We start from the raw sequence: 27,027 nt of genomic DNA, 5'->3' as shown, positions 1-27,027 counted from the left end.
TCCAAACCATGGATCCCTGGTGGCAGTTCAGGGGATTTCTCTGGACACCTGCACTTCCATTTTGGCAGTATAAGGGCCCTTGGGAGGCCACGGATCTCACCTCCTCATTTCCAGATGAGGAAACAGCCTTGCTTGGAGGACATCTCAGCATCCCCCAAGAATGGGGCCCTTACCATTAGTGGTCCAGGAGATGATTTTAAGTGGTACATGGACCCAGGGTTTAATAACATTGGATCAATGAAAAAAATGATCTCCTTTTCAATCCTCTATCAATTCTTCTGATTTTTTTCAAGGAGAAAGTACAAGTTTGGTGCGGTGTGTCTTGAACACCTATTCAAAACTTAGTAATCTACCTTTTTAAGAAGGAGAACAGGTGTGAGGCTTGGAGCCTCCACGAGCAATGGAATCTAGCTAGAACTATATTTATTTTTTGGTTCCCGGGAATATGGCACGTGATCTTGATTTTCCTGTTATGTTATGTAAGTTTTCTTATATGTCAGTGTGCCAACTTAAAGACAATTTAAAGTATTAGTTCAGAACGAGTACACAAGATTCACAGACATGGCAAAAACTGTGAGTGGTACATGAAAGGACAAATAGACCCACAAAGCCACGACCTGTGGGGATCCTCTGACCTCCAGGCCACTCCCAGGACGGTTACCTGGGTGCCTCCGCCCCTCTCCCCAGCTCACCCCAGTCTGGCCTAGGTGGCGCCTTCCCTATACCCGCTTTCCTGTTCTACCATTATTTAAAGTAAAAATGGACGTGATTTGTAGCTGCAAATTCTTCTTTAGGAGAAGAGACAGCTTCAGAGAGCTTGAGATTCAGGGCCCACTGGAAGGCAGTGGCAGTGCTGGCGCCAGGCCTGGCAGGGGCAGCCAGCAGCTCGGCGTCACTTCCATGCTGACAGTCTGACACTACAGCCCCAACCTAGAGGACATGATGTGTCAGGGGTGGCTCTAGCTTTTCTATATGGGAGGAGCGTGGTGCCGTGACTGGGTGAGAAGGTGGGGCTTGTGTTGAGGGTCTGTTTTGCATGTTAGGGCAAGGTTTTGGGGGGGCAATATGCCTGGGGGATACTGAAGGATATAGGGGGTTGTTAAAGCCCCTCCCGACCCCCAAGCTATCACTTGGCCTGATGCTATTGGTTTCCTTCAAATTCAAAAATTATAATTGCATAATGCTGACGGCCGATTTCTGAGCCTTTCTGTGGTGGGGGTGAGGTGGGGGACGTTGAGTATGGGTTTGCCTGTTTGGGAATACTTGATTTATTCTAAAAACTTAGCAAGAATGTGGAAAGGGCAGATTTTTAAACAGGAAAAAAAAAAAACCCCAAAAACCTCCACTATCTATCCCTTGCTTTTAGTCTTGGTTGTTTGCGTGGCCCCCACCGATGATAAAATGTCTTTCCCGCCATCAAAGCAAACTGTGTTCACACTTCGGAAGGAGCCTGCTCTTTCCCCAGCGGAGGTGCCGTGGCCCTGGCCCCCCTGTACCATGACGGAGAATTGGTTTAATTAGCAGTCTCTCCCTACTTCGTGTCTCTTTATCATTTGGATTATAGACCTGTTTTCCAGGGTGGCAACAGCACGTTGGCAAAACTTAAACTTGGCATCTTCCTAAATGTCATGCCCCACCACCCAGCACCAGCTGAAAGAAGCTCCGCGCCCACCTCAGCACCCTGGCCACAGATGGCATTGAAAACAACTAGAGGGAGGGAGGCAGGGAGGCTCTCAGAGCCGCTGGCACCAGCGTAAGGGAAACCAAGTCAGCGAGACAAGATGAGACATTCTGTCTGTTCACAAACTGAAGTCAAGAAAATAGTGAAGAACAATGGCAAAGAATTAGTACCTGAAAAATGGGGCCATATTGGAAAGGACTAAGAACCACACACAAGGTTAGGAAAAGCAGCACAGGGCACCAGGTTTGTGGTTCTCCTTGGCGAGGACAGATTCATTTCTGTCACTGAGGAAGGGACTGTAGGGTGTCCTGGGGAAATGGCATTTAATGAAGTGCCTCCTGTGTACCTGGCTATGTGCTGGGTGGGCCCTGTAGTGGGCAGCTGTAGTTTTTGCCTGGCCAACATCCTTCCTCCTTCTTCCAGAAATAGCACCAAGCCTTTCGTAGGGTGGACTTCCCATTCCCCATGTTAGGCCACGTGGGTAAGTAGGGCTAACCACACCAATAAGCGTATTCCAACTCTGGTCACAGATACTGGTTCAGAGATGGGCCTGAGACAGGCCAGTGAGAGTCAGTCCCAGGATGTTTGCTGAACTATTAGAAGAGAGACGCTCTCCTTCCATTGCTGGCTGAGAGCCAGGATGTTAGCCTGGAGTGACAGGTGTCCAACTTCCCCACCATGAAGGAGAGACTTCCTGACAATAAAGCGACACAGAAGAAAGTGGAGCCAAGATGGCGAGATAGTCTAAAAGCATTTGTTTGAGCACTGGATCCAGCTGTGCCTGAAGCCAGAACTACCCCTGGGCTCTTTATTACGGGAGCTGATAAATTTCCTTTTTGGCCTGAGCCATTTAAATATAGGTTCTGCACTTGCAATGAAAAAACTCCCGACTAACTATAAAGGAAAACCACAGTCATGTGTGTCTCCTTTACTTTCACACTCCTACCACACTCATTGCACTTCTGACACCAGACATGTGAGTTTTTTCCCTACACCAAACAATTCTTTGGGACACCAGCTGGATGTCCTACAATTTAACTAAATTCTGACACTATTTACCTAGCGAGAGCATCAGGCCCCACAGTTAAAGGCTCAGTCCCACAAGACTGTCCCCCCCGAACCCCCATACACACACATTTCAGATTCCAATCTCAAGGCCCAGGTTGTCTCCTGTACATCTGACCAACTGGCTATAAATCGGGGTTCCCACGACCCCCAACTTGGGTTTGATAATTTGTTAGAACGGCTCATAAAACTCAGGAAACACTTCTGTTTACCAGTTTATTATAAAAGGATGTGATAAAGGATGCAGATAAACATCCAGATGGAGAGGTGCACAGGACCAGGTGGGGGGCAGAGCTCCTTGCCCTCTTGCACTGCACCCCTCTCCCGGCACCTCCCTGTGTTCGCCGACCTGGAAGCTCTCTGTGCCCTATACTTTGGGATATTGGAGGCTTCATTACATAGGCGTGATCCGTCATTCACTCAGTCTCCAGACCCTCTCCCCTTCCAGGAGGATGTGGCATAGGACGGAAAATTCTCAGCATCTAATCATGGCCTGGTCTTTTTGGTGACTGGCCCCTATCCAGGAGCCCACCAAGGGTCGCTTCATTAGAACAAAAGACCCTCGTGTCACCCAGGCAATTCCAAGGGATGTAGGAGCTGGGTGTCAGGCATCAGGGTCAAGTATTAAAACAAAAGATGTTCTTAGTGCTCTTATCACTTAGGAAATGACAAGGGTTTGGGGAGCTCTGTGCCAGGAACCAGGGGCAGGGACCAACATATATATTTTCTAACATGTCTATTCGGGGTTAAATAACAGTAGGCTTCTCCATTGATAGATAAAGACTCTAAGACTCAGAGAAAGTGACTCGCTTAAGGTTTCATGGCTTGACGTGATAAAATTGGGATCCAAGTCTGTTTCACTCCAACCATGTATGTTTCATGACATCCCCACTACCTCAAAGACCCCCTCTGGTTGAGCGCTGTGGGCAGCGGTGTGGGATAGAGGAGCCCAGAGTCCTAGAATTTGCTCTGTCTCTACCAGGAACACTGCGTGTGACCTTGCAAAAGCATCACATGTCTTGGGGCTCACTTTTCTCATCTGTAAAATGAGGAGGGCGAACTAGTTGATTGCTAAAAGTCTCTCCCAGCTTTAAGAAAACAAAAATCAATATGTCCAAGATGCTAATGGAGCCTCGTACAAACGGAATCAATTGAAACGCAGTCACTGCAGCTGCCCAAGAAGAGGAGGCTCCCACATGCTAACAGACAGGAACAGGCAGGAAAAGACAACCCCCACTGACCTCCGTTCAGAGCAGCTTGGAAATGCTGGGGCAGATTCCCATTTGCAGCTCTGCAGGTAATCAAAGCTTTTCCTTCTTGAAAGAAAAGTGTGCTTTTATGAGCTCCCATCCAACTGTCCCTTTACCCCACTACAATCCCGATGCCTCTCCCCCACAGTCCTGCAGACCCCACACAGGGTTCTCTGGCAGGCGACAGTCTCCACACCTCACAGCGTTTTCTCAGCCCGAGCAGCCTTTACCTGCTCTGCAGAATCTGACCCCCGCTGACTGACCCTGCCATCTTTTCTCATCTCCCCCTCTCTCCCCCAACACCCCTGGCTGCTCTTCCTCTTTCTGTGCTAACGCCCCAGTTTCTTCCTGCCACCTCTAAGCAGCTACCCCGCCAGGCTGCCTTCAGCCCACTCCCCGCATCACGTCTCTCCCCCTGCCCCCTCAGAAGTCCTAATGACCTCCATGAGGCTATCATTCAAATCCTAGCATGATTGAAATCGGTCCCTCCAGGCCTGAGCTTTGTCTCTGAGCTCTGATCCACATTTCTGACAGCCTTCTTGAAACTATCCTGGAATTTCAATCACAACCCATCCCAAAAGGAACTCGCTGTGTTTCCGCCCAGATCAGCTTCTTTCCCTGCCACTCCCAGTTCTGCAGATGGCAACACCAGACTTCCTCTCACCCGGGCTTGACACTTTAGACCAACTATTGGCCTCTTGTCTTTCAGTCTTCATGTCTGCGAGTTGCCCCACAGTGGCAAAGCTACTGCAATTCGACTTCCATAATCCTGGAGACACTGTGGTTGTTCTTTCCACTGCCACTGGGGTCCTTCCTCTGAGGTCATGGTCTCCTCATTTCCAGCTTCTTTCCTCTAAATTTAGCCTGTGTACTAAGGTGTTATCCTCTCTAAGGTGCAGCTCTAAGCAAGGTCACTTCTGCAAGGTCTTCCCCCACCCCCCGTGGCCCAGGGAACCACAAACTCCTCACGCTGGTATTGGGCCCTCGGAACCTGCGCCCAATACCCTTCCTGTGCTCCTGCTTCATGCCTTACCCTCCACACTGCACTCTTACTGCTCCCCGGAAATGCTTGATAGTTTATCAATTCTGTGCATTTATTTATCTTATTCTAACTCCCTACAATCTTTTAAAAACATAATTTTATCATGTTGCTCCTTGGTTTAAAACTCTCCAGTGGCTCCCCGTTGCACTTACTATAACATCCGGTCTTTTACAAAGCCCTCTGTGGGATGCCCTGTACGATATAGTCCGTTCCCCCTAGCCCGATTTACGTAATTCAGCCACCCTGGCCTTTTCCTCTGTTCCTGGAAAGGGTCAAGCTCATTCTTCCTCTAGCTCGTCACATGACAGCCTCCTCGTCCTCAGGGCGCTTGCAATGCATCTCCTCAGAGAGTCCTTTCCTGGTTGCCGCATTCTCTCCTGCTGAGTCCAGGTGTGGCTGCAGAAGCCTTCTCAGCACCTGCTGACTCCAGTAATCACAACCAACTTTCCAGATTTGTCAGAATGAATGATTCTGCTTGAAAGAGCTGCCGCAGTTTGCCATCCCCCAGCCTTTGTCAGTGGGAAAAGTGAGGCCTTGACAGGCAAGGATACTCACCCCAAATCTGAGAATGAGTTAGCAGTTGAGTCGATATTAGAATTCAGTTGTTCCTACACTTAGGCTATTGTTTTTCCTTAACACCAAACTCTTTCCTGTTTCTAATGCTCAAGGTGGGTGGTCCCAAAGCATAGATGGCTTCCTGGGCCCATAGGTGTGGGAAGGAAGGCCAGGAAGGCCTGTGGACAGGGTCTCAGGAAGGGTGCTGCAGGTTGTCTCTCACTGGCAGAACAAGCTGTGCATGGAAGGCAGAGGAGAGCTGTTGCCATGGTGACGTACTAGCCAGAGAAGGGCTTAGGGAGCAGGCTGCTAGACAAGCTGGTTCTTAAATCAGCACATTTACCAAATGCTTAAAAAAACAAAACAAAACAAAAAGAAGGGCTCCCATCCTCTAGCAGGGTTAGGAAGAAAATCGTAATTGTTACTCCTCTGTGATCTATCTGGATCAGAATCCAGAGATGTCACGATATTTCCATCATAGCATTTTGGAACCAGGAATAATTTTATCCAGCTGCTCATTTTGGGGGTGCCCAGAAAGGCAAGGTTATCTGCTCAAGGTCAAGTAACAAGCTAAGCTGGAGCAGAAGAAGTGTGGGAGGTGGAGGCTGTGGAAAAAAGGGGGTGTGGTGACTTTCTCCATCCTCAGTGACGACCTTTTGGAGTCACAGGCCATCCTGCTCAAACATCTTCGCAGTGACTGGTACCCACTCACCTCCAAGACCCTGCCGCTGATGTATCGGTCACACGTCTCGCACTTAATGCCAAACTGGGAATGGTAGTCGGACTCGCAGTACGGAACACCATCCCTGCAAGAGGAAATCCACACAGGAAGAGGAAGTTGGAGGGTTTGTGGGGGTGAAATGTGGAGGTTCCAGGACCTGCAGCGGATGGGGTCTGGGCCAGAATTAGAAGCACTGGGGAAGCTCCTTAAAAAGGCAGACTTCCTGGGCAGCCCTCAGATCTGTGGAATAGGAGAAGCCCTGGGAGCGGGGCCCAGGAATCCGCATTTTGACAAACTCTTTGAGCCTGCCTGGGAACCACTGGTCTGCTGCTGTCCAGCTACCACTTTTCCACTCTCCTTCTTCCCTCGCCCCACCTATTCTCCAGACCCCTTCTCTTCCCTTTACCTGAAGGGCTCTTAAATATTTTTTTTAAGTTTATTAATAGTTATGTTTATTTATAGCATAGGTAATATTTGCATTTGGCAAATTACAAAGGCATAAAGGGAAAAAAAAAAGTCTTCACCCTCCTCTCAGCGCCTCCCAGTTTCTCTTCCAGGAAAACCAGGAGGTGATCAATGTGATCAATTTTTTTTTAGGGCTCCTCTTCTAATTAAAAATTTCACCTGTAGTGGAAGAATCGTCTGACTGCTCCCGGGTCAGTAGCACGGGAACCTCCTGACCATCTCCTCTGAGCTCTGTTTTTGCATAGCACTTACAACTTCCCAGGCAGTAATAAGATGGTTGTTAACTATTCCTACCCTGCCCCCTACTACTAATTGCCATGGACATTTATTGCTGGGTGTGTGTCAGGCTCTCTGATGGTATTTTACACAGATTATTTCATTTCATCTTTATGGCGTCCTTATGAGATCGGAACTATCAGTCCCTCCATTGTGTGCATGAGAAAACCCAGCTCGGTTGACCTAGCGCTGGATTCACACCCAGGCAGTCTGGTTTCTCACTCAGGTTGCTGTGAGCATTAACGGACATGGTTCTAGGGTGTCCTAGGGCTCAGCACCGTGCTGGCCTGTAGCAAGCACTCGGCAAGTGGCAGCCAGGTGAACCCCATGACTGCGGAGAGGGGTCTTTTAAGGAGGCCACTTGGGCCCAGCTGTCACGTGCCAATGTGGAGGTATTTGGGGTCATCAGAGAGCTCAGCCCAGCCCGGGGCCTGGCCTAGCTCTAAGGACTCGATCTGATATGTATCTCTCGGGAGTGCTGAGAGAGAGAGTGCTGAGAGCACTGGATCTGATATGTATCTCTCGGGAGTGCTGAGAGCTCACAGCTCTGAGGAGAGAGGAACATTCCCCTCACTTCTGGGTTTAACAGACCTGACTCACACACAGAAAGCCTAAGGGTCAGACATGTCATTGTTCCACCTCCAAGTTGCCACCATGTTGGGATTGCTAGGGGCCCACGCTGGGTGGCAGGGCCATCAGGGTTTTCCTGAAGGAGAGGCAACGGTGAGGACCAATGCCCAGCAAAGTGGGCCCCTGAGACCCACAACCCTGTCCAACCCTTCTACACACTGTGGGTTTGGGAGGGTGACTCTGAGGGGCATAAAGTCGTGTGTCAGAAGGTGGGGACAACAAGCCAGCAAAATTTGGGTATAAATGCTAACACCACCTTATTTGGATCCATGGGTTGGTGAGCCTTGGGAAATTTGTAGGATACGTGATTCGAAAAAGAAGGCAGATGGTAAAATTAAGATTTACTAGGTATTTCTTAGGTATGAAGCACAGATCACTGAGCCTTTACCCATGAGATAGGCCACCTTCTTACCCCTATTTTTATAAATGAGCAAACTGAGACTTGCACGCTGGGATTGTAACTTGGGCATCGATGCCAGAGCCAGTACCTCTAAGCACCTGCCAGTCTGCTGGTAGACAGATGCAGAGCCCAGAGCCAGGCTGTAGAGGCCCAAGTTGTGGTGGGCAGTCTGGGCGGGGCTCCTTGAGAGGAGTTCTGAGCAAACCGTTACTCCCCCAGAGAATTCTGACTTCGGCTCCCAGACTCAAGGACTCCTGGCTGATGAATCACTAGGGGCACGCCTTCCTTGGCAGGTACAGAGGAGAACACTAAAGTCCCCCTAGCATGGCTTTCAAAGTTCTCAGAGACGCGACCTCAGTTCACCTCTGCAGCCTTGGACCCCGCTGCACCTGTGCACACACCTGAGCTCCAGCAAACAGGATGGATGCGTCCAGCACCTCTCTGCCCTCGCCCAGCCTGGGCATTCTGCCTAGAAGCTTTCCTTCTTTGCATTTTTCAAATCTTGTCCCCCTTTCCAAGGTCCAGCTCAAATACCACATCTTCCATGAAGCTCTCCCAGGTTGCAGGTCCCACTTCTGCTAGTTAGAAAATCCCTCCTTTTTCTGAATATTCCTAGCCCGTGTTGTCTGGCCAGCGTCCATCTCCCCCTCTGCTAGTAGCAGCACCTCATCTGGGCTTTCCTTAGGGAGTCCCCCTCTCTATTCTCAGTTACTTTGGGCCATAGAGGGCTGTTCTCTGGCTCTAGGGGTCACTTCCTCCTGGCCAGTGGTTGAGCAGGAGTGGGCATGTGACTCGGTGGTGGCCAAGCCGTGGGACTTGTACTGGAGTCCTTGGGGAAGGAGACCCTCCCTGCTGGGCTCATGAGCCTGGAGGTGCTGGCACTCATCTTACCACCTGGGGAGGGCCTGCTCGAGAAGGAATTCAACACCGAGGAGAGCAGAGCTGAGACACACACACACACACACACCTAAAATGCTGATGACATCTTGAAGCCCCTGGGTTCAGACACGCTGGAAGCCTGCATGCCTCTGGGCGTCCCATGCCTATGAGTCAGCAAACTCCCAGTTCTGCTTTTAAATGAGTTGGAGTTGGGTTTTCTGTCACTTGTGATCAAAAGGGTCTGAAGGAATGAAACTTGTCTTGAGTTCTCTATCACATATCCCCTGGTGTCCTAATTCTTCCTACACATGCCGTATCTCCCTTATTAGACTATAGCTCTCTTGACAGCAGAAACCATGTATGCTGCATTTTAGTGCTTGCTGTGTCTTAGCATCGGGCCACAGAGTGGTACCTAGGAAGTGTCTGGGGTCAGAAAGAGGCAAAGCTGTGAGGGTCTGTACGTGAGTACATAACTGTGGTCACTGGCTTAGCAGCAAGGGGGGCTTGTCTGGTGCTGCAGTGTGCAGGGCTCTGGACGCTGGGCCCTCTCCGCTGATAAGTGTGTGCGCCCGTCCTCTCCTGTCCTCTCTTCTCGATGAAATTCATTCAGCAACTATGTTATTGACTGTAGGTCGGGCACTGTGCTAAAGGCAGCAGCAAATAAAACAAAGTCCCCGCCCTGGCAAGGACAGACATGAAGTATTATCACTGAAGCAAGTTATTTACCCCCGAGCCTCAGTTTCCACAGCTTTTAAAATGGGGATAAATACCTCATGGGGGTCGTTACGGGGTTTACTGTGATAATCCATATACAGCGTTAGTATGTTCCTTGTACATAATATAAACTCAGTAAATAGTCGTATTATCATTATTAAAACATGAACATGGATAAATACTAGTATAGAATTGCAAACGGTGTTAGTCTGGATGAAGGGACAAACCGGGTACTATGAGGGCCAGTATTGGGGGACTGGAGGTGGTAAGAGGTGGTATGAGGCTACCTCTGAGGAGGGGGTGTGGGACCTGAGACCAGAGGGAAGGGAAGGAGCATGTGAAGAAGGGAGGAGAGCATCTGAGGCAAAGGCAACACGGTGGGAGGGAGCCAGGGGAGGTGAGACGCTGTCCATGGCAGAAGTGCGGTAGCTGGATGGAAATAAAGGGAGATGCCACTGGACACTCAGGTGAGGGCCAGAGGGGACAGCCTGGTAGAATGCAGAGGCCCGGGAAGCCAGGGTGGGGAGGGAGAGAGACCCACTTGCTGATGTACTCTCCAGTGAGGATGACGCTGCAGGTCTGGCATTTGAAGCAACTGACGTGCCACTGCTTGTCCAGTGCCAGGAGCGACTGTCCATGCTTGATCTCCTCCTTACACCCAGCACAGTCTGCAAATACAAGAGGACACCACTGAGCAAAAGATTCTGGGCCCCTTGACACTGCCGTCATCTCATGCCCAAGTCAAGGACACCCCTCTGCGAACACCAGTTTACTCACAGCTGCTCCCGCCCTGGCACTGGCACCTATACAGAGCTCTACCAGGTGAGAGAAAAGGCCACCAGAGCCTCGGCCTCTTAGCAAAGGGTCTTGGCCTGAGGGAGTAAGAAAGATTTCCCAGGATTCCTCCAGAAAGTTCCCTGCTTATCATCTTGACCCTGTTCCTCCAAAGCAGACCTTGCATTGCTTCTGGCCTGCCCTCCAGTAGCTAACTAAGCTCATGCCACTCTCCATGACCTGGGAACCTGCAGTGTCAGCACCACCCGGGAACTGGCACACATGTGGCAGCGCAGGCCCCACCCAGACCCACCAAATTTTATCAAGAGCTGGGCCCACAGTCACATGTGAGAAGCACTGCTCTAGGGGATAAGCTTAGTCTCCATGTTTTCTCACCCTTAGGTGGGATGGTCAATGGCAAAGACTGGGTCTGTGTTTTGTGGTTAAATCTATTCTCTTGCCTAGCGCCTGTGCTCGGCACATAGCAGGAACTCAAAGCATATTTGCTGAGTATGAATGAGTGGGCCTTAGAGGTGCCCAGGCTAAGGATAAAACGTAGCACGCCCGCCCCCTCCACAGTGTGCTTCTATACCAAACATTTGCCTCCCAAAGCAGCAAGGATTAGAGTCTGATAAGACTGTCCCAAACCAAAAGGTGCCCTCACGCTCCATGCCCCTCACCCTGGAACTCGCGCAGGGGCCACAGAATGCGGGGCCAGCTGCCTGCTGCTCGGTCAACATCCGGGGAGGGGCAGGAAATGGAGCCAGAGTCCAAGGGACTTGGGAGATGTTGGGAACTGAGGCCTGGCCGACCGGATGGCCCACTCTGGAGGAAGAAAGGATCATGGGGCAAAGTTTACCAGAGGACAAGCCTCACTCTTGGCGCCACCAGACAAATGCACACTGAAGCAGGAGGGAGAAAGAAACGGCACAGCGCCTGGGGAGAGCCTGGCTGGAAGCACTCCCATCCAGTTGGGGGCCGGTCCTGGGAGAGGAGAGAAGGGCATGTCTAGGAAATGGGATGTGCCTGTGCAGGCTGTGGGAAGGGTCTGGGCCCTGATGAGGTCTTATACGAGGCAGCTCCCATAGTACCCGCCTCTTGGCTACTTAGCACCTTTCTAACATCTCTGAGCACTGGCTGGGGCTCTGAGTGTACGACGCTTCAAGCCCCAGACCTTCAGATGGGGGGCTGGGAAACTAGTTCGGGGTTTACTTATTTTCTTTATTTTTCTCCTGGGATGCGTCTACCTCCCCTTACCGCTCCCATCCCAGTAATCACAGGCTTCAGAATGTAACAATTTAGAGAGGTCAGGCAGCCCCTCCCCTTTTATAGACAGACAGGAGTCTGAAGCGACTTGCGCATGCTCGGCAGAGCAGAACCTGAGGGTTCAGGTGTCTGGTCTAGCTTTCTAGGCCACAAATGACGGCACTTGTGTCTCTGAGGGCCTCCCAAATAGGGTTAAATAATTCCACAGGGGTTCAGAATTCACAGAGCATTTGGTGACTGTCCCACCCAAAGCTGGAATCTATAGCGTTCTCCACAGGTGGGCACCATCCTCTGCTTAGTCACCTGCAGGGGTGGGCAGTCACGTCTTTGGAGGAAGTCCACTCTACCTCTGCATAGGCCAGCTCGTCAGGACTGGCTTCTTCCTCCGGAGCCAAGACCCAAGTCCTGCTGACGCCTCCTAGTTCAGGCAACCAGGAACAATCTACCTCTTTTCCCACGCGGCATTTCCTTCAAATACTTCAAGACAGCTGCAGTGTCTCTCTTCTGCTTCGTGTTGTACCCTCGCTTTTCCTTGCTTGAAGTGGCCATCCACTGATTAAATTCACTGTGGATTCCATGGAGACAGGCATGGAAATCGGCCAACCACCCAGCTCTCTACCTCGCTAATAAAACATATTTGAAGAGCTGCATTCTTTCAAGGCCTCATTCTAGTAACGAATCCCCTCTAACTTGTAGTGATCTATCTGGAGTGAGTTAGCACCTGGAGTTAAACTTTAGGAGCTGGTGCGGTGGTGAGAGCTTGGGTTGAGAGGTCAGAGGCTGGCTGAGGGGAGGATCCCGGCTCCCCCACTGGCTGGTTATATGACGGCTAGGCCCCCAGCTTCCTTATCTGAATGTCTTCCTTATAACACTGGTGTGGAGATGAACTGAAATCAGGTCGGTAAGGACTTAGCACAGTGCTTGGCACTGGTGCCCACTCCGTGGTCGCTGTCATAGTTGTTTCCCATTCTCATGTTTGCAACCCAGTGTCTGCATTCTCCAGTCTCTGAGCTGAGGCCAGAAGCACCAGGGAAGGCCTGCTGACCCCTCCTGAGAACTCGGGGACACCTGCTGCACGTGGCTGTTCTTTTCGTGTTAAACTGCTTGGTCCTGCATTGTCCTGCTTCATATTTATCAGGACCTTTGTCACCCTCTTCTTCTTCCTTTTACTCTTGGCCACCGTTGGAGTCTCAGGCCCCCATCCAAGAGCCCATGAGTCTTGTGTCATCAGCAAGGTCGGCAAAACCACACCCTGTCCCGAGTTGATTTCTGTAGAGCCAGTTGTCTACTCCTCATATGTTCCTCTCTATTCCAAAATTACAACCTTCAGCTGGCAGAAACTGTGCTGCTGCCACCTGTCCCTCCCAAATCCTTCAGTTTATGAGGTCGTTAAAGACCTCAGACAGCCATTTTTAGGTTTTCTTGACTATGTCACTCATGCCATTTAGATCAGCAAAAGGCAGTGGGTTTTGTGCGTCATGGCAAGCTCCCCACCTTGTTTGGGCAACTAATCCAGGAAGACAGGCCCCTTCTCAAGGAGCAAATCATGTCTTTGGCACAGGGTTTTGAGGGAATAGGCTCCAGGGCCAGGTTGCCTTGGCTCACATCCCGGTTCCCTTACTTACTACCTGTGTGACTTTGGGCAAGTCATTTAAGCTCTCTGAGTCTCAGTTTTCTCACCTATAAAACTCATCTAAAAGATAAGTTACTCTTATCGCCCTCAGAGAGTTATAACGATTAAACGAGGTATTATATATAGAAAACTTAGTGTATTGCCGACAGTAGTGACAGTCAGTCAATGTTAGCAGTGGTGATGGTGGTGGCGATGGCGGTAGCGCCGGGTGTGATGGTGGTGTTGGGGATAGTATGGATGGTAATGGTTGGTGAGGGTCATCCCGCTGCTGCTCTTCTTCCCGGTGAGGTCGGTGCAGTGCCTGGCAACAGTAACCGTCAATTAGTGTCAGTGGTGGCGATGGTGGTGCGGGTAGTTATTGTGGTGATGGTGATGATTGTGGCTGTGATGGTGATAGTGGGGGTGACGATGACGGTGGTGACAGATGGTGGCGTTGACGGTGATGCTGCTACTGCTGCTGATTCTTCTCAGTGAAGTCTGTGAGGAAACATTTCTCCTTCCTGTGCCAAGTAACATGATTCTTTTAACAGTTCCTGAGTATTATTCTTGATCTTTTTTGCGTAGATACTCTTCTTGCTTCTCCAGAAAGTGTTTATTCACCCTCCAGGGATGAAACTTCACGCTCCCATAGGTCAAAAACACACCATATTTTTTTCTCCTTCTTTTTCCTTTTCCATCTTAGACTCTCTAGAATCTGGTTTTGGTTCTCTCCATCCTTTGGGAACTCGACAGACCTTCCATCATCTCCTCTAGTCATTTGTAGTAGGGACAGTGACCCCTTTTGGGGAGAGAACATTTCTATGAGACACATGCCCTGTAGCTCCACAGATTGATGTCTTTACTTAGCGAGTAACAAGATGAGCCATAATCCTGGGTAACCCCCCACCCCGGCACACTGCCCACGTGCTCATTTGCTTCTCATTGTTCATTCTTTCTCACCTTCCTCTACCTCCTGATTTGCGGAATTATGGAGGAGACATTGAGTAGCCTCTCCTCGAGGACACACTCACACACAAGACTCCCACACTAGCCGAGGAATCTTTCACCTGTGTGAGACCTGGTGCACACAGTAACACTCAACAGAAGCAGAGAGAAGTAGCAACAGATCCAGGAATCTTCCTCTCAGTTCTCCTTTGGTGTGCTTTCTAGATTAAACCTCCAAGTCAACAGAGCCCCTCGCTTTATACGTAGAGAGCGCTGTACACACGCCCATGTGTGTTAGTCTGGCTCCTGTTTACTAATGCATTTGCTTCCTACAAAGCTGGGTAGACTGAGTCTCAGGGCCTCTACACCACTGCTCTGCATCACACAGAAGGTTGGCAGGCTCCTGACTCCCAGCTGCCCTCTCTTTACTGGAGGCCCACTCCACATGGTCCCGCTGGGCTCTCGCCACCTCAGTGGCATCTGTCGCAGGGCCATCGTCCTGCATCCCAGCATCTCATCCTTGCTCATTCTGCAAGGTGCTTTCAAGGAGTTAGGAAAGATAACAGTGTTTGCTCAGCCACCTGTAGGTGGAAACCTGCTCAGAGCAGCAAACTCTTCTTGAGCAGCCCCAAGGATGCTGAAGGAAGGGCTCTACACATCCCGCCAGCGGATCTGATTTGACTGAAAGGAAGGAAGGGCGAGGGAGGGCGCGTTCCCATCGTCTTTCCCTCCGGCTCACCGCGCTGGCTGGACTCTCCTGGAGCCCTGGGAGCCAAGACCTGCTGACTTGGGGTGTTCCATGCTCAGCCACCTCAGTAGGATGCAGCCCCAGCACGCTGACTGTGACAGACCCCCCGCACTGGCTCAGGGATGCAGCCCAGGAGGCTCATGGGTTTTCATTGATTCTGTCGACGAGGCCAGCGAGTGTCATGAAACATGAAAGAACACCGGAGCCTAACATGGCTCACGGAGACCCACGGCACCAGGAGCGTGGGTAGCAGCCTCCAGCTCCGGCGCGCGTGGACACATACCATCAGCAGCCTAACAAGGGGGTCTGGAAACGGTGATTTAGACGTCTCACTGCCAGACACACTGGAGTGGAACGGACATTCCACAAATTAGAAGGACTGTTCCAAGGTATATTCTTGATCCTTAATTTGCCCCCCAAATCTGTGGCTTAGTGATAAAACATAACATTTACTATAGCCTGACAGATATCCCCTTCCCCCAAGATGGTGATCCTCAATCTTAGGAGCAGTGAATGAATCACCCGGGAAGCTTCTTCTGAATGAAGCTTTCTAGGTTCCATTCCTAGAAGGCCAAAGTGGTCCTAGCAATCTGTATTGTTATCAGTTCTGCAGTGAAGCTGAGGCAACAGTCCCTGGGACACACTCTGAGATGCTAGCACAGCCCTGTGGTTTGCACCCATAGTTTCTCTTTTGTAAGATGTGTCTGAGTATTTTTTTTAGTGGAGTCGATAAAAATTGAGAACCTCTGGTGGCAAAGCACTTGATCAGTTCTGTTGGGGTGCCCTTGGGAGTGTGGATCCAGAGGGGGATCAGGTCAGGAGCCCAGCTCATCTCAGAGAAGCCCCGCCCGACGGCACAGGCCATCCCTGCTTGAGTCCGGCAGCTGCTCTCCCTGCATTTGTACTTAGGGAAGCTTGTGAGTCTGGGCTGTATGCCAACTGGGTCATGATTCAGGAGTCCTCCGGGGAGGAGGGGGGAGCCTCCTCCACTTCCCTCCAGGCCTGCAGGAGCCGTTAACGTTGCTGGGACGGGGGAGCCCTGGGACCCAGCGCTGTGGACCGGGAGGCACCCAGTGGGGAAGACTCACGGCTTGGTCCTCGGATCTTGATGGGCTTACTGCTGGCCATGGACTGGGAGCACGTCTGACACACACATTCCTTCCCGCTGAAGGTCACCTTGTCCCCAATGGGGAAAGGCTTCCTGCAAGGGGGACGAGAGAGAAATTCAATGCCTCTTCTTTGGAGGGATTCTGTGTCTACTGCTGACCTGACAACACACGCGCCAAAAGCTCTTTGGGAACACACGCAGCTTGCCTTCTAGAGCACCAGATAAATTCAAGCGCCTTTCACAGGGCCAGGCTGGCGAAACCACTCAGTTAGGGCCAGGACTGGAAACTGGAGGCCCACTAGGCTATTTACTTGAATTTAACACTGGGCACATCATGACACTTAGTTGAACTTCCATATCTCATCTGTAAAATGAAGAGGTTAGTAACTCCTCTGAGAGTTGTTCCTTCTTCCTCGAAGGACTTTTTCCATCCCAACTTGATATATCAAGAAGAAGAGCTCATTCAACTCCAGACTTACCAAATTCCTTTCTTTCACCTCCAGGAAGTTTAGAAGTCCGCAGATAACCCCTTCCTCCCCTCCTCTGCATCTGTGCAGTTTTGAGTTCCACAGCTCAGAGCTCTCAAGCTCGTCCATGGCCTGCCTCCCTAACTAAATATAAACCATCTCCAGCGTCCTCACACTGTCTGTCCCATCGTGCAGCTACTCTTGCACAAAAAGTTGGGGACACCACAGACCCTGAGCATAACCCCTGACATAGGCTGCCAGTGTGTCCACTGCCCCTGCGTTAGCAGTGGGGGTCGAAGGAGGGCGTGCGGGGGCCAGAATCGGGGAGCTGTGTTTTCCTCATGGTTCAGGCACTGACTCATGGTCAAAGGACACGGCCTGGCCTCGGGGAGGCGCCACATCTCTGTTGGGCTTTAATAAAACCTTATGCCCTATGGACCCTACTGTGTTAGCCTCCCGTGCATCTGAGATTCCAGGACCCAGCACCCAGGTTTTACGAGATGAATGAATGAATGAATTCCACGTCTTATTCACCATCCCATTGACCTCAATCAGAAACTCTGATTGGTTAGTTACTCTAACTGGTAACTAACAGGCGGTTATTTTATGGGGAGAATAATTGATCAATAAATTCCGTTTCCAATGAAAAAATGCATTTCCAATCATGCTTTACTTATGATTAATCAGAGCGGTCCATTAAATTTTAACGTATTTGGGAGCAAGGTTGAGGTTTATTTTTCATCCTTCACGTGGTGCTTGGCATATAGTGGACCCTTAGTGAACATCTGCTAAGATAACAAGGGATTGGGCTGTGGGGTGGGGAGGAAGGATGGGGGGAGCTTTCCAGGACCGATCAGATGTCCTGAGAGGCTAGATGATTATCATTATGGTAATGGAAAGAATAATGGAAGCAGACACCATTATGTACCAGTCACTGAGCTAAGTAAGGTCTTTGCAGGCTTCGTGTCATTGATCTTCATGAACACCCAGTGAGCTTGGAATGGTTCTGATGCCCACTTTACTGATGAAGAAGCTGAGACTCACAGAGGTGAGATTACTTGCCAGGGTCAGAGAGGAAGGCTACACACAGGTATGCCTGTAGCGTGCGTAGCTGAGACGTGAGGGCCTGGGCCAGAGGCAGGGTTTCCAAACTGAGTCCTGAGGGGCCAGGTGCTCAGTGGTTCCTTTGGGCCTTGTGATGGGAAATGGGAGGCTGAGTGCGGGGCTCAGGCTCTCACTCTGCCTTCAGTGCAGGACAAACTGGTGTTTTACACTAGGTCACTGTTGACAGAAAGGGTTCAGTTGCTAAAAGGTTTGAAAACCACTGGCCTATTGGATCCTCCCACCCCAGAGATTCTAAAATCCAAGCGTCCAATATAAAGCCCTGTATAGGCCCAGATCTACTCGAGAGAGGCCATCTCTTCCCTTCCCTGGAGGCTCAGGACGAGGTCCTGGCCTCTGCTGGCCCCTGACTCACCTGCACAAGCTGCACACAAAGCACTTGGGGTGGTAGGTGCGGCCCAGGGCGGAGATGACCTCGCCGGTGATGAAGTCTCGGCAGCTGTCACAGCGGGTGCCATAGAGTTGCTGGTAGTCATGGGTACAGATGTACTCTTGGTTCTTGAAGAAGAAGCCCGACTGGGCCAGGCCGCAGCCACACACTGGGGAAGCAAGGAGGGAAGCAAGGGCAGGCTGAGTCCTGGGAGGGTCTGCAAGCACAGGGTTCTCACTGGGGACAAGGCCGGCATCTGACTCGGCCACGAGTGGCTAGAGAATGGTGGACATCAGGCCCACGGGCCTTTGGGGCCAGCGTTCCTTAAAGGATAGCCTGAAGACCACTTACGTGAGAATCACCTGGTGGGCTTCCCATGCAGGTGCTTGCGTCTGAGTCAGACTCCCTGAGGCTGGGACCCCCGGGCATCTGCACTTTACCACACTCCCCAGCTGATGGCAATGCACACCCACTGAGACCACTGAGGTCGTACCATCCTCTCAATACATGGATGAAAAGTTGAAGGCCCTGTGGCTCACGCAGTGCTGTATAACTGGTGGTAGGGATCATGAACTTGGTAAAAGAATTGTTCAGTTAAAACGTTTCTGGGCATTTCCTACATGCATGACTCTGTGCCAGCGGAAGGGCAGAATGGGGCCCATGTGCTCTGAATCCCAAACTGGAGACGACTGAGGATGGCAGTGGGATGGGTGATTTGCAGATTATCCTCATCGTAAGCATGAAGGGTACATCTGTTCCCAGGCATGAATGATAAAACACAATCCCCAAACGGTGAAGAGCTAATAATGTGCGCAGAGAGAAGACCGTATAGATCACATATCACGGGTGACAGGCCACGGGCTGGTGCAGGTAGCAAGTACTCTGAGTGGGGAGGAAAAGGGAACGCTGTCAGCGGGGGAGAGATCATGGGAGGCTTCTTGGAGGAGGCAGCACTTGAGGTGAACGTAGAAGGAACAGAATATGCTAAATCACAGAGGCAGGGAGTTGCAAGTGATATTTGTGTGGAGATGAAGCTGGGGTAGGGGTGGTGTTTTCAGGGAGTGGACGGCAGTAATAAAGGAAAACATTGACAGGCCAGTTAGAGGACGGCTCAAGTCTAACTTAAGAAGTTCAGGTTTTGTGGGATACTGAAAGGCCATGAATGGTTTCCCCTCTAAAAAAATTTATTTCGAAACACTCAGGCATCTACAAATGTAGAGAGAAGATTACAATGAGTCTCCGTCACTCAGCTGCAAAATTGATCCATTGCCTTGATAGCTTTTGAATAGAGGCAACGCGGTTTTGTGAGGTATTTCATTAGGTCTTTTGGGATATCCTTGTGGACAATACAAAGATGTGTAAGACGGATAGAAGAGTAGGTGTGATATAATTATAGGTGTCTGAGCGACTGAATCATGGGGGACTATCCTTCCCCAAAGGACACAGAAATGTGGGAAATGAGATTTCCCTCTGAGAATGAAGCTACGGAAGCAACACATAATGGGCCGACTAGAAAGAGGCCAAGTTTCTTCCAAGAGATCGAATGGCTCTGAGGCCACCAGAACCGCTACGTGTATCCATGCAGCTAAAGCAAGGATGGGCCAGCCAGGAAGGGGGCGGTCCGTCACCAACGGAAGGCTGCCGGAGAGCCCGTTCAGACCCTCTGACCAGATCCTTGGTCTCGGTCTGCATTCACCAAGTGACTGTCTGAGAGTTTGACTTTCTACACGGATTGCCTCTGGGAGAGAAACAGCTGCTCACGGCGACGTGCACTAGTACAACGGAGAGTGACAGCTCTTGTTTACATTAATCATCAGGCACTCTGGTTTTCTGCATCGGTTTCCTAAGGACTTTGTTAGCACGAGTCAGCTTTCTCAAGCGTGACCAGTAGTGGGGAAACCGATGAGGCAGAGTTTCCACGCCTGTAAGTGTGAGGACCTAGCCTGTCCCAGGTGACATCACCCCAGTAAATATACCTCATCGTGAATAGGAAAGTTCTGCAAAAGCAGCCAGGTTAAAAATAGGAGGCACTTCCAGGTGAATGCAAGAAATTTTGCACAAGTGTTTGTTCACTTTGCAAGCCAGAGGCAGGCTTAAAGGGCCAGGCTGAGTGGGGAGGGCAGCCCCAGATGTCATAGAACCAGGGGCATCAGTGAGCACGGTGGGAGACGTAGTGGTCTGAGAATCAGACCACCTGCCACTAACTCTCTGGGTGACAATGAACTTGGCCCTCTCTTGTTTGGGGCCTCTGTTCACTTGTATGTAAAATGACCTAAGATCTTCTTCTGACACTGCCATCCTGTGAGTCTAGGAGAAGGAGAGCTTCCTTCAGGGCTTACCATATGCCCAACATTTTAAACTCAGGGTGAGGTAGAGCTGGAAGCCCCTGGAGACCCGCCCTGCGGAGAGGCAGGGAGAATGGGTGGAAGTGGTGGTGGAGGTGGGAGGTGGGGAAGGGTTCTTCTTCCATCAGGCTTCATGAAAACTCATTACATCAAACAATGCCGGGGCTAGAGGTTAGGCAAGACCAGAGTACAGGCTGTTCTGGGCTGTGCAGGTGGTGGATCGATTGACTTCATAGCTGTGGAATTAGTTAGGTCACGGCCTACGACCTCATTGGAAACAGCTCCTGTTGTTTCCCTTCTTTTCTCTCCTTTGTTTCCCCTGCCAACTCCACCCCCAGAGCCACCTCTCCCAGTGGAGAAAACCAGGAGGCCATAAGAAAACTTAGAACAGTCAGTTCCTCCTTTCCCCCCAAGGAGCTGAAGGAGGAAGTTTTTGTTAGAAAGGATAAGGTTGATAAGAATCTCAGGGGCTCCTGGAAATACAGTGGGGAGCACGGGGATGGAAGGTGAGCTCCACCCATGACAGATGTGTCTGAGGCTGAGCAGAGCTTGATAGTCACATACTAGGAAAGGCCATGGAAAGGGTCTGCATGTGGAGCTGTTGTGGAATCAACACACCCGGGGCAGACATTATTCTGTGAATTCAAAATATAAAGCCTACTCATTTAAAAGAAAAGTAGTCACGTGGTTTGACAATGGGAATATGAAAAGTTAGAACTGCTTTGAGAAACTCCAGAATGAATGCTCACTATAAACATAATGCCTAGAAGGACTTGCCCACGGCCCTAGCATGTTTCAGTGGAAAAGGTGCTGTTTTGCGGCTCACTGGACCTTTGTCCATGTTCTTATTGTGCCTCTGAGGTGCTGTGTGCCTTTGAGAAAGTTACCTCCCTTCTCTGGAGCTCAGATACCTCATTTGTAAAATGAGAGGGCGAGGTGGTAACTGAGGACACATTCAGATCTGAGAGATCAGATTCCTGTCGTATCATTCTGTTGGTTTTCAAACATTTCAAACAAGACTGAGTACTATGAAATTTCAAAATCAAAGAGTTAGAAGGGCCCCTGGGGGTGATCTAGCTCATTATTTTAAATATTTAAATTGTGAAATATATGATGCATGCAGAAAATGTATAAAACATGTATGTACAGTTTAAAGAAGAATAAAAAACACACTCCCAGGTATCCATTGCCAAGTTTACAAAACAGAACATTGCTAGCACCTGGGAAGTCTGTTCGCCTCTCCCTAAAGCATTCCCTTCCCACAGTGTCCCCAAGTGTGTTTATCATTTCTTTGCTTTTCTTTATAGTTTTACCACTTGTGATATATCCACAAGCAATATAGGGTGGATTACGAACAGACAATTTGATACGAATTTTATTCTCTTCTAACTAGTGCCAAAGTGGGTGCAGGCATGTGTCAGCACTGACTCCTTCTCCAGAGCCAGTTTATTTCTCATCCATTTGTACACTGAAAATAAGACTTCTGTAGGGGGAATCTCAGCTTTAGTCAGAGGCCTCCTACTAGGTTCCTACTTGGCCCAGGCTCCAGGCTTTGCCTCCTTCCCATTCTCCATGATCCATATGGCCAGCAAGGTAAAAAGTCAAGGTCTTCAAGATTTAGATAAACCATCAGGGTTAAATCTGACATTGACAGTCACAGCAGGATTTCTGCTTTTACTTTTGTTTTTCACCTCTTCAGATTCCTTCCTTTCATGTCAGCACAGTAGTGCATGGTAAAAGAGTTGTAAAAGAAATTCATAGAGATTTTAGATTTTTCAAATGACAAGGCTATTTAGGGTAACTAATCCCTGGAAACAAAATCCTCTCATTGGTTTCATTGCTAAACAAGTTGACATCGAAAAGAATAGTCTTTTTTTCCCCTTAAAAACTACATTACAAAAGATTCAACTTCCCTGTGGTAGGCTGTCAAAATGGTCAGATTCTTCCCTTCTCTGCATTCGCACCCATGAAATCTGATGTTGCAGATCCTCCCAGAAAAGGTAAAGTTTATTTCTCCATGATCTTGAATCTAGGTTGGCCATCTGACTTGTTTTCACCAACAGGACATTAACAAGTGTGACCCAAGCTGAGGCTTGAAAAGGTCGTGCTCATTGAAGCTTGCTGTCTTGTTGTACTTGAACTCTTAGACTACCATGCAAATGGTCCAAGCCAGCCTGCTGGAAAATGAGAAGCCAAATGGAGCCACTCAAGGCAATAGCCTGCCAAACACAGCCAGCTGACCCTCCGTGTCATCGTGACGAGGCAGCCAGAGATAAGCAGAGTCAGCTCAGACCGAACGAACTGCCCAGCCAACCCAGAGGGTGATGAGCTAAATAAAAGATTGTTTTAAACTATTAGATTTTGGCACAAGGTAACAAATATACTCTCTTAAGGCTGTAATTGCAGAGTCATCGTTCAAACCTCCTTAGAACAATTTTATTATCTTTCCCCTTTGTCCTATTTCTACTTCTGGGGATGTCAAAATGGCCACTCACAAAGATAGTCTTGCAGGTCAACTTGCATTCAAGGGGTTTGCAAATTCTCGAGATAAAATTTAAATCACATTTAATTAAAATATATCCCAAACATGCTTTCATAAACAAATGAGGGAATGTGTAATTTATTTGCTCAGTGCAGAGTCCAGTTAGGTCTTGAGGAAAGAAATCTAGGATTTTTCTGCAATGGCAGAGGAAGTCAATCTCAGATACACCAGGCTAAGGTTGGAAGAAGTTACTAAAATGAAAAGATCTGGGGGTTTCAATTGACCTTAAGGTCAATACCCGTCAATGGTGTGAAGTGGCTTCTCAGGAAATCCATTCAGTATCAGTCACATTTACAGAAATGCAATTCCTTGCTGTGTTTGGCAGACCTTGAGAACTGTGGTCTGTTCTGGTCATTATGCTCTAAAAATGATAGTGAGAAACCAGATGGATCAAGGAGGAAGACTTCGGGATGATGGTACAAGTGGGGAACATTTCACATGAGGCCGAATTTAAGGACCGGCAATGTAACGGCGTGGGGAAGACCTGGCCACACGTTGTGTGAAGGGCAGCCACAGGGAAGAGCAAATACAAAGTGCTCATCCAACTTCAGGAGGACAAATCTAAAACCAGCCGGTGGAAGTTCCAGGTTTTGAGTCCATCATTTTCCAAACCCGCAGGGAACCCCACATCAGAATGGCTGCTCTGTGGAACAGGGAGCTTAAAAGAGGAGTTCAAGACGTGGCGCTGGAGGCATCTGTAAGGGGCGCTGGGCAAGGGAGCGGTGCCCTGTTTGGGCCAGAGCGTTCGTTCTCAGACTCTTCCAGCCGAGTCCGTCTTCCTTCCAGCTGCTACCGTGTTTCCCCGAAAATAAGACCTAGCTGTACAATCAGCTCTAATGCATCTTTTGGAGCAAAAATTAATATATATTACTATAAGACCGGATCTTATATAGTATAATATAATTAATGTATTTTACTATAAGACCAGGTCTTATATAGTACACTATGAGACCGGGTCTTCTATTAATTTTTGCTCCAAAAGACGATGTAGAGCTGATTTTCCGGCTAGGTCCTATTTTTGGGGAAACAGGGTAGCTATCTTCTTTTAAGGAACTCTTAGCTCCGTCAAGTCTAGGGTTCTACAAATTCGCCACAGATAAGCTGTAACAATTAGAGGTAACCCAACATCCATCTGCTCCCAAATTACAAACCTTACTGAAGTCAAGATGTACCTTCTCCGTTGTTAAACTTCACCTGTGAGGATTGTCACACTGTCGTCTATAGAGCAGGTGCTCATCTCAGAGCCACGCAGAATTTTAACCAGGACAGCGTGTGCTTTCATTCATTCACATTGATTTAAAGGCACAAGGCAGGCGTCTTTAGAGAGGTGTAAGTGACACTTGCAGGAATGCAGTTTTCCTTCTGGGTCAGCACTACCAGTCTGGAGTCACCAGGCTCCTTCTCTCCCCCATCTCCCCACACTTCTCTCGCTCTTCCTTCCCTCTTCACATTGCTTCAAGTGCAGTTCTCATAACAGGCTCTAGGAAAGTCTCTTTAGGCCTTTACAGGTATCTCATCTGCCTGTGTTTGTTCTGCCTACTTCTGTGGCATGTCCTGGGAGTGACAGCATGGCCAAGGATGTTGGGAAATTGGGCCTCCTACCTTGACAGGTGAAGCATCTGATGTGGAAGTGGTTATTGTGGACGCGCACCACTTCCCCTTTGCAGGTGTCTCCACATCGGTAGCACTGGATGACATTGGAGCTGCCTCTGGGATTGTAAGGACTCTGCTGATAAGGAACTGTAGAAAGAAACAAAGAGATCAGCGTGTAAAAGGCCCTCACTCCTTTAAAAAGCCTGCCATAAGACATTCTTATGATCTTAACTGGAATTAAAAAGCAGAAAGGGTGGAAATGATTAGCAAAGTACCTTCAACACATCATCAGGCTGAATATGCCCGTCAAAGGCATCGTTAGAAAGGGGCGTGGCGGTGAGATGGGCGTCCATAAATCTCCTGAAGCAGGCAGACACGTATGAGTAAGCATACACTTTCCTTGTAATAATAGAGGCCAAATTCACAAATGAAAACAAATTAAAGAGGCCGTAGAGTATTTCAAGGTAAACAATCCAGAAATGCCATGTCTTGAGTGATCTCTGGATCCAAACCAGGCCCCACACTTTTCAAAGGGAATTTAGGTCTTGCAATTGCTCATGGGTCTCAACGGAATGGGTGGCAGATCTTGCCTCCAACTGGCTTTTTTGTTAAGCAAATGACAGCCTTGTCTGCACCTCGGTTTCCACATCTATAAAACGAGCATGGTCAATAGCAGCACAGACTGTAAAAGAGGCACAAAGGGAGGGAGGCACTTTGGTTGGAAGGAGATTGACGAGGGGGCTCATCTTAAAGCTGCCCTTGAACAGCATTTTGCAAAACATTGAGAAAATATCAAAGGTGCATAATTAAGAAAAAAGAGTTGGTGGAAATCTGTCGGGGCTGAAGTCACCGGGCGTGGGAGCTCAGCGGTCAGCATGTGACGGTGGTTAAGAGCTCTACTGGCCTGTCGAGTCTATTGCTCTCTTGCTTCGACTTTCTCATGGCTGCTTTTCAAAATCTCCCTTCCCTGAGATATACTTTGCTTGACCATTCTAAAGTCTGGTCATCTGGTATTTAATAACAGTACGCACTGTCTAGTACTCAAAATCTCAGGATTAGAAGGGATGTGAGCAGCTGTCTGATCCAACCTCATTTGTGTACCCTTTTCTCAATTGAGATAACTGCCAGCGAGGAACCATGCGTCCTCTCTTGTCGGAAGCCCCTCCTGGCGCCAGGGAGAGAATCACTCAGTTCCTCCATTCTCACTCGAAGGTAAAGCAATAGCCCAGAAACTTCTGCTCTACTCTATTAGAAGGCTCATTCTTATCCTGGCTATAAAGTTGAGCGCCTGATTGAAGAGGAATTGGTGTCTCTCATTTAGACATGTAGACTTACTGACTAAACTTTGAATAAGCGTCTTATAAGTTACTCTGGTCTTAAAGGAACTTGAACTTCAAAGGAACTTAGAGATCACCTAATTCGAGGGTTCTTGACTTAGTGTAGTAGTTGTTATGTCTGTTCACTGAAATTTGAATCTTTTATTCTAGGCACATGAAGTATTACACATGGTGACTTGCTTGGCAATGAAATGTAAATGGAAATTGTGTGTCACTTGCAATTGGAAGCCCTAGGAGCCAGTATGTGATCTGCCATATTGCCGTTCCCAGAGCACAGCTTCTGGTGAGACCCCATATGGTGTGCAGGAGGCATCAGCTTGGATCCCTGACTAAGGAATCAGAGAGCAATCTCACCCATGGCGAACACCTATCATGAGCAAGCAAGAAGTTTTGTTGTCATAGCCTCTAAGATTTTTTTGTTACTATAGCGTGTCCTGACTGATACACCTGGGATCTAATACTTATCTCTAAATATAAAATTTGGTGTTATATACATTATCCTATAGCTTTCTTCAGAGTTTCAGAGATGATCTCTGTAACTGATTTCCTACACCTTTCTCTTTTTAAAGACAAGGAACAGGAAAGCAGGACTTTTGATTATCTTCCACTTACATGGATCCCGTGCTCTAGGGCAAAGAACTGCTTCTTTAGCCCCAAGACTTGCTTCTGACAGCTTTGCTATCTGAAATGCGAGAATCATATTCTCACAGTCTTTCTTTCATGGAGTTTGTGCCTCTTATTCAACTCTTTTTTTCCCCGTCTTAATTTAAGACAAAAGTTAAGTGAGTTAGCTAGTTAACTAAATCATGAATTAACTTATTAAATGGATTAATACATATAAAGCATTTCAAAAATTGCATTACACGCTCCACAAATATTCACTGGTATCATGACCTTCACATCCTCTCCACAGCTCAGAGCAATTCTTCCCTAACCCCCAAAATGTCCACACACATTGTCTGTAGTTCTGTCTCCTTTTCTTCTTTTTCTGATTCCTGCTCAATGTCCCCGGAAAATATTATTTCCCCCCTCTCCCTTCAACTTGTGAGAAAAATATAGATCCTGTTTATATGAGCAGTGAGGTGATCTACTATTGCTGAGGGAAACAAAGCTGTGAGTC

At 48.9% G+C, this 27,027-nt stretch overlaps 1 protein-coding gene across 6 annotated transcripts in view; it reads right to left on the bottom strand.

Annotated features, from left to right (window-relative positions):
• The window catches only part of ABLIM3 (actin binding LIM protein family member 3), a 103,010-nt gene that overhangs the window by 38,155 nt on the left and 37,828 nt on the right, over positions 1 to 27,027 (bottom strand). For all 6 annotated transcript variants that reach the window (XM_033096116.1, XM_033096115.1, XM_033096117.1 and 3 more), the window contains exons 3-7: positions 24,580 to 24,717; positions 18,076 to 18,259; positions 16,112 to 16,224; positions 10,220 to 10,346; positions 6,306 to 6,399 (exon numbers count right to left, since the gene is read on the bottom strand). In XM_033096116.1, coding sequence (XP_032952007.1) covers positions 6,306 to 6,399; positions 10,220 to 10,346; positions 16,112 to 16,224; positions 18,076 to 18,259; positions 24,580 to 24,717 — 656 coding nt within the window. The remainder of the gene's footprint in view (positions 1 to 6,305; positions 6,400 to 10,219; positions 10,347 to 16,111; positions 16,225 to 18,075; positions 18,260 to 24,579; positions 24,718 to 27,027) is intronic.

Source organism: Rhinolophus ferrumequinum, chromosome 24, assembly GCF_004115265.2.
Source record: "Rhinolophus ferrumequinum isolate MPI-CBG mRhiFer1 chromosome 24, mRhiFer1_v1.p, whole genome shotgun sequence".
NCBI classification, from domain to species: Eukaryota; Metazoa; Chordata; class Mammalia; order Chiroptera; family Rhinolophidae; genus Rhinolophus; species Rhinolophus ferrumequinum.
Note: the sequence above shows the minus strand (reverse complement) of the source record. Positions and strands in the feature narration are given on the sequence as shown.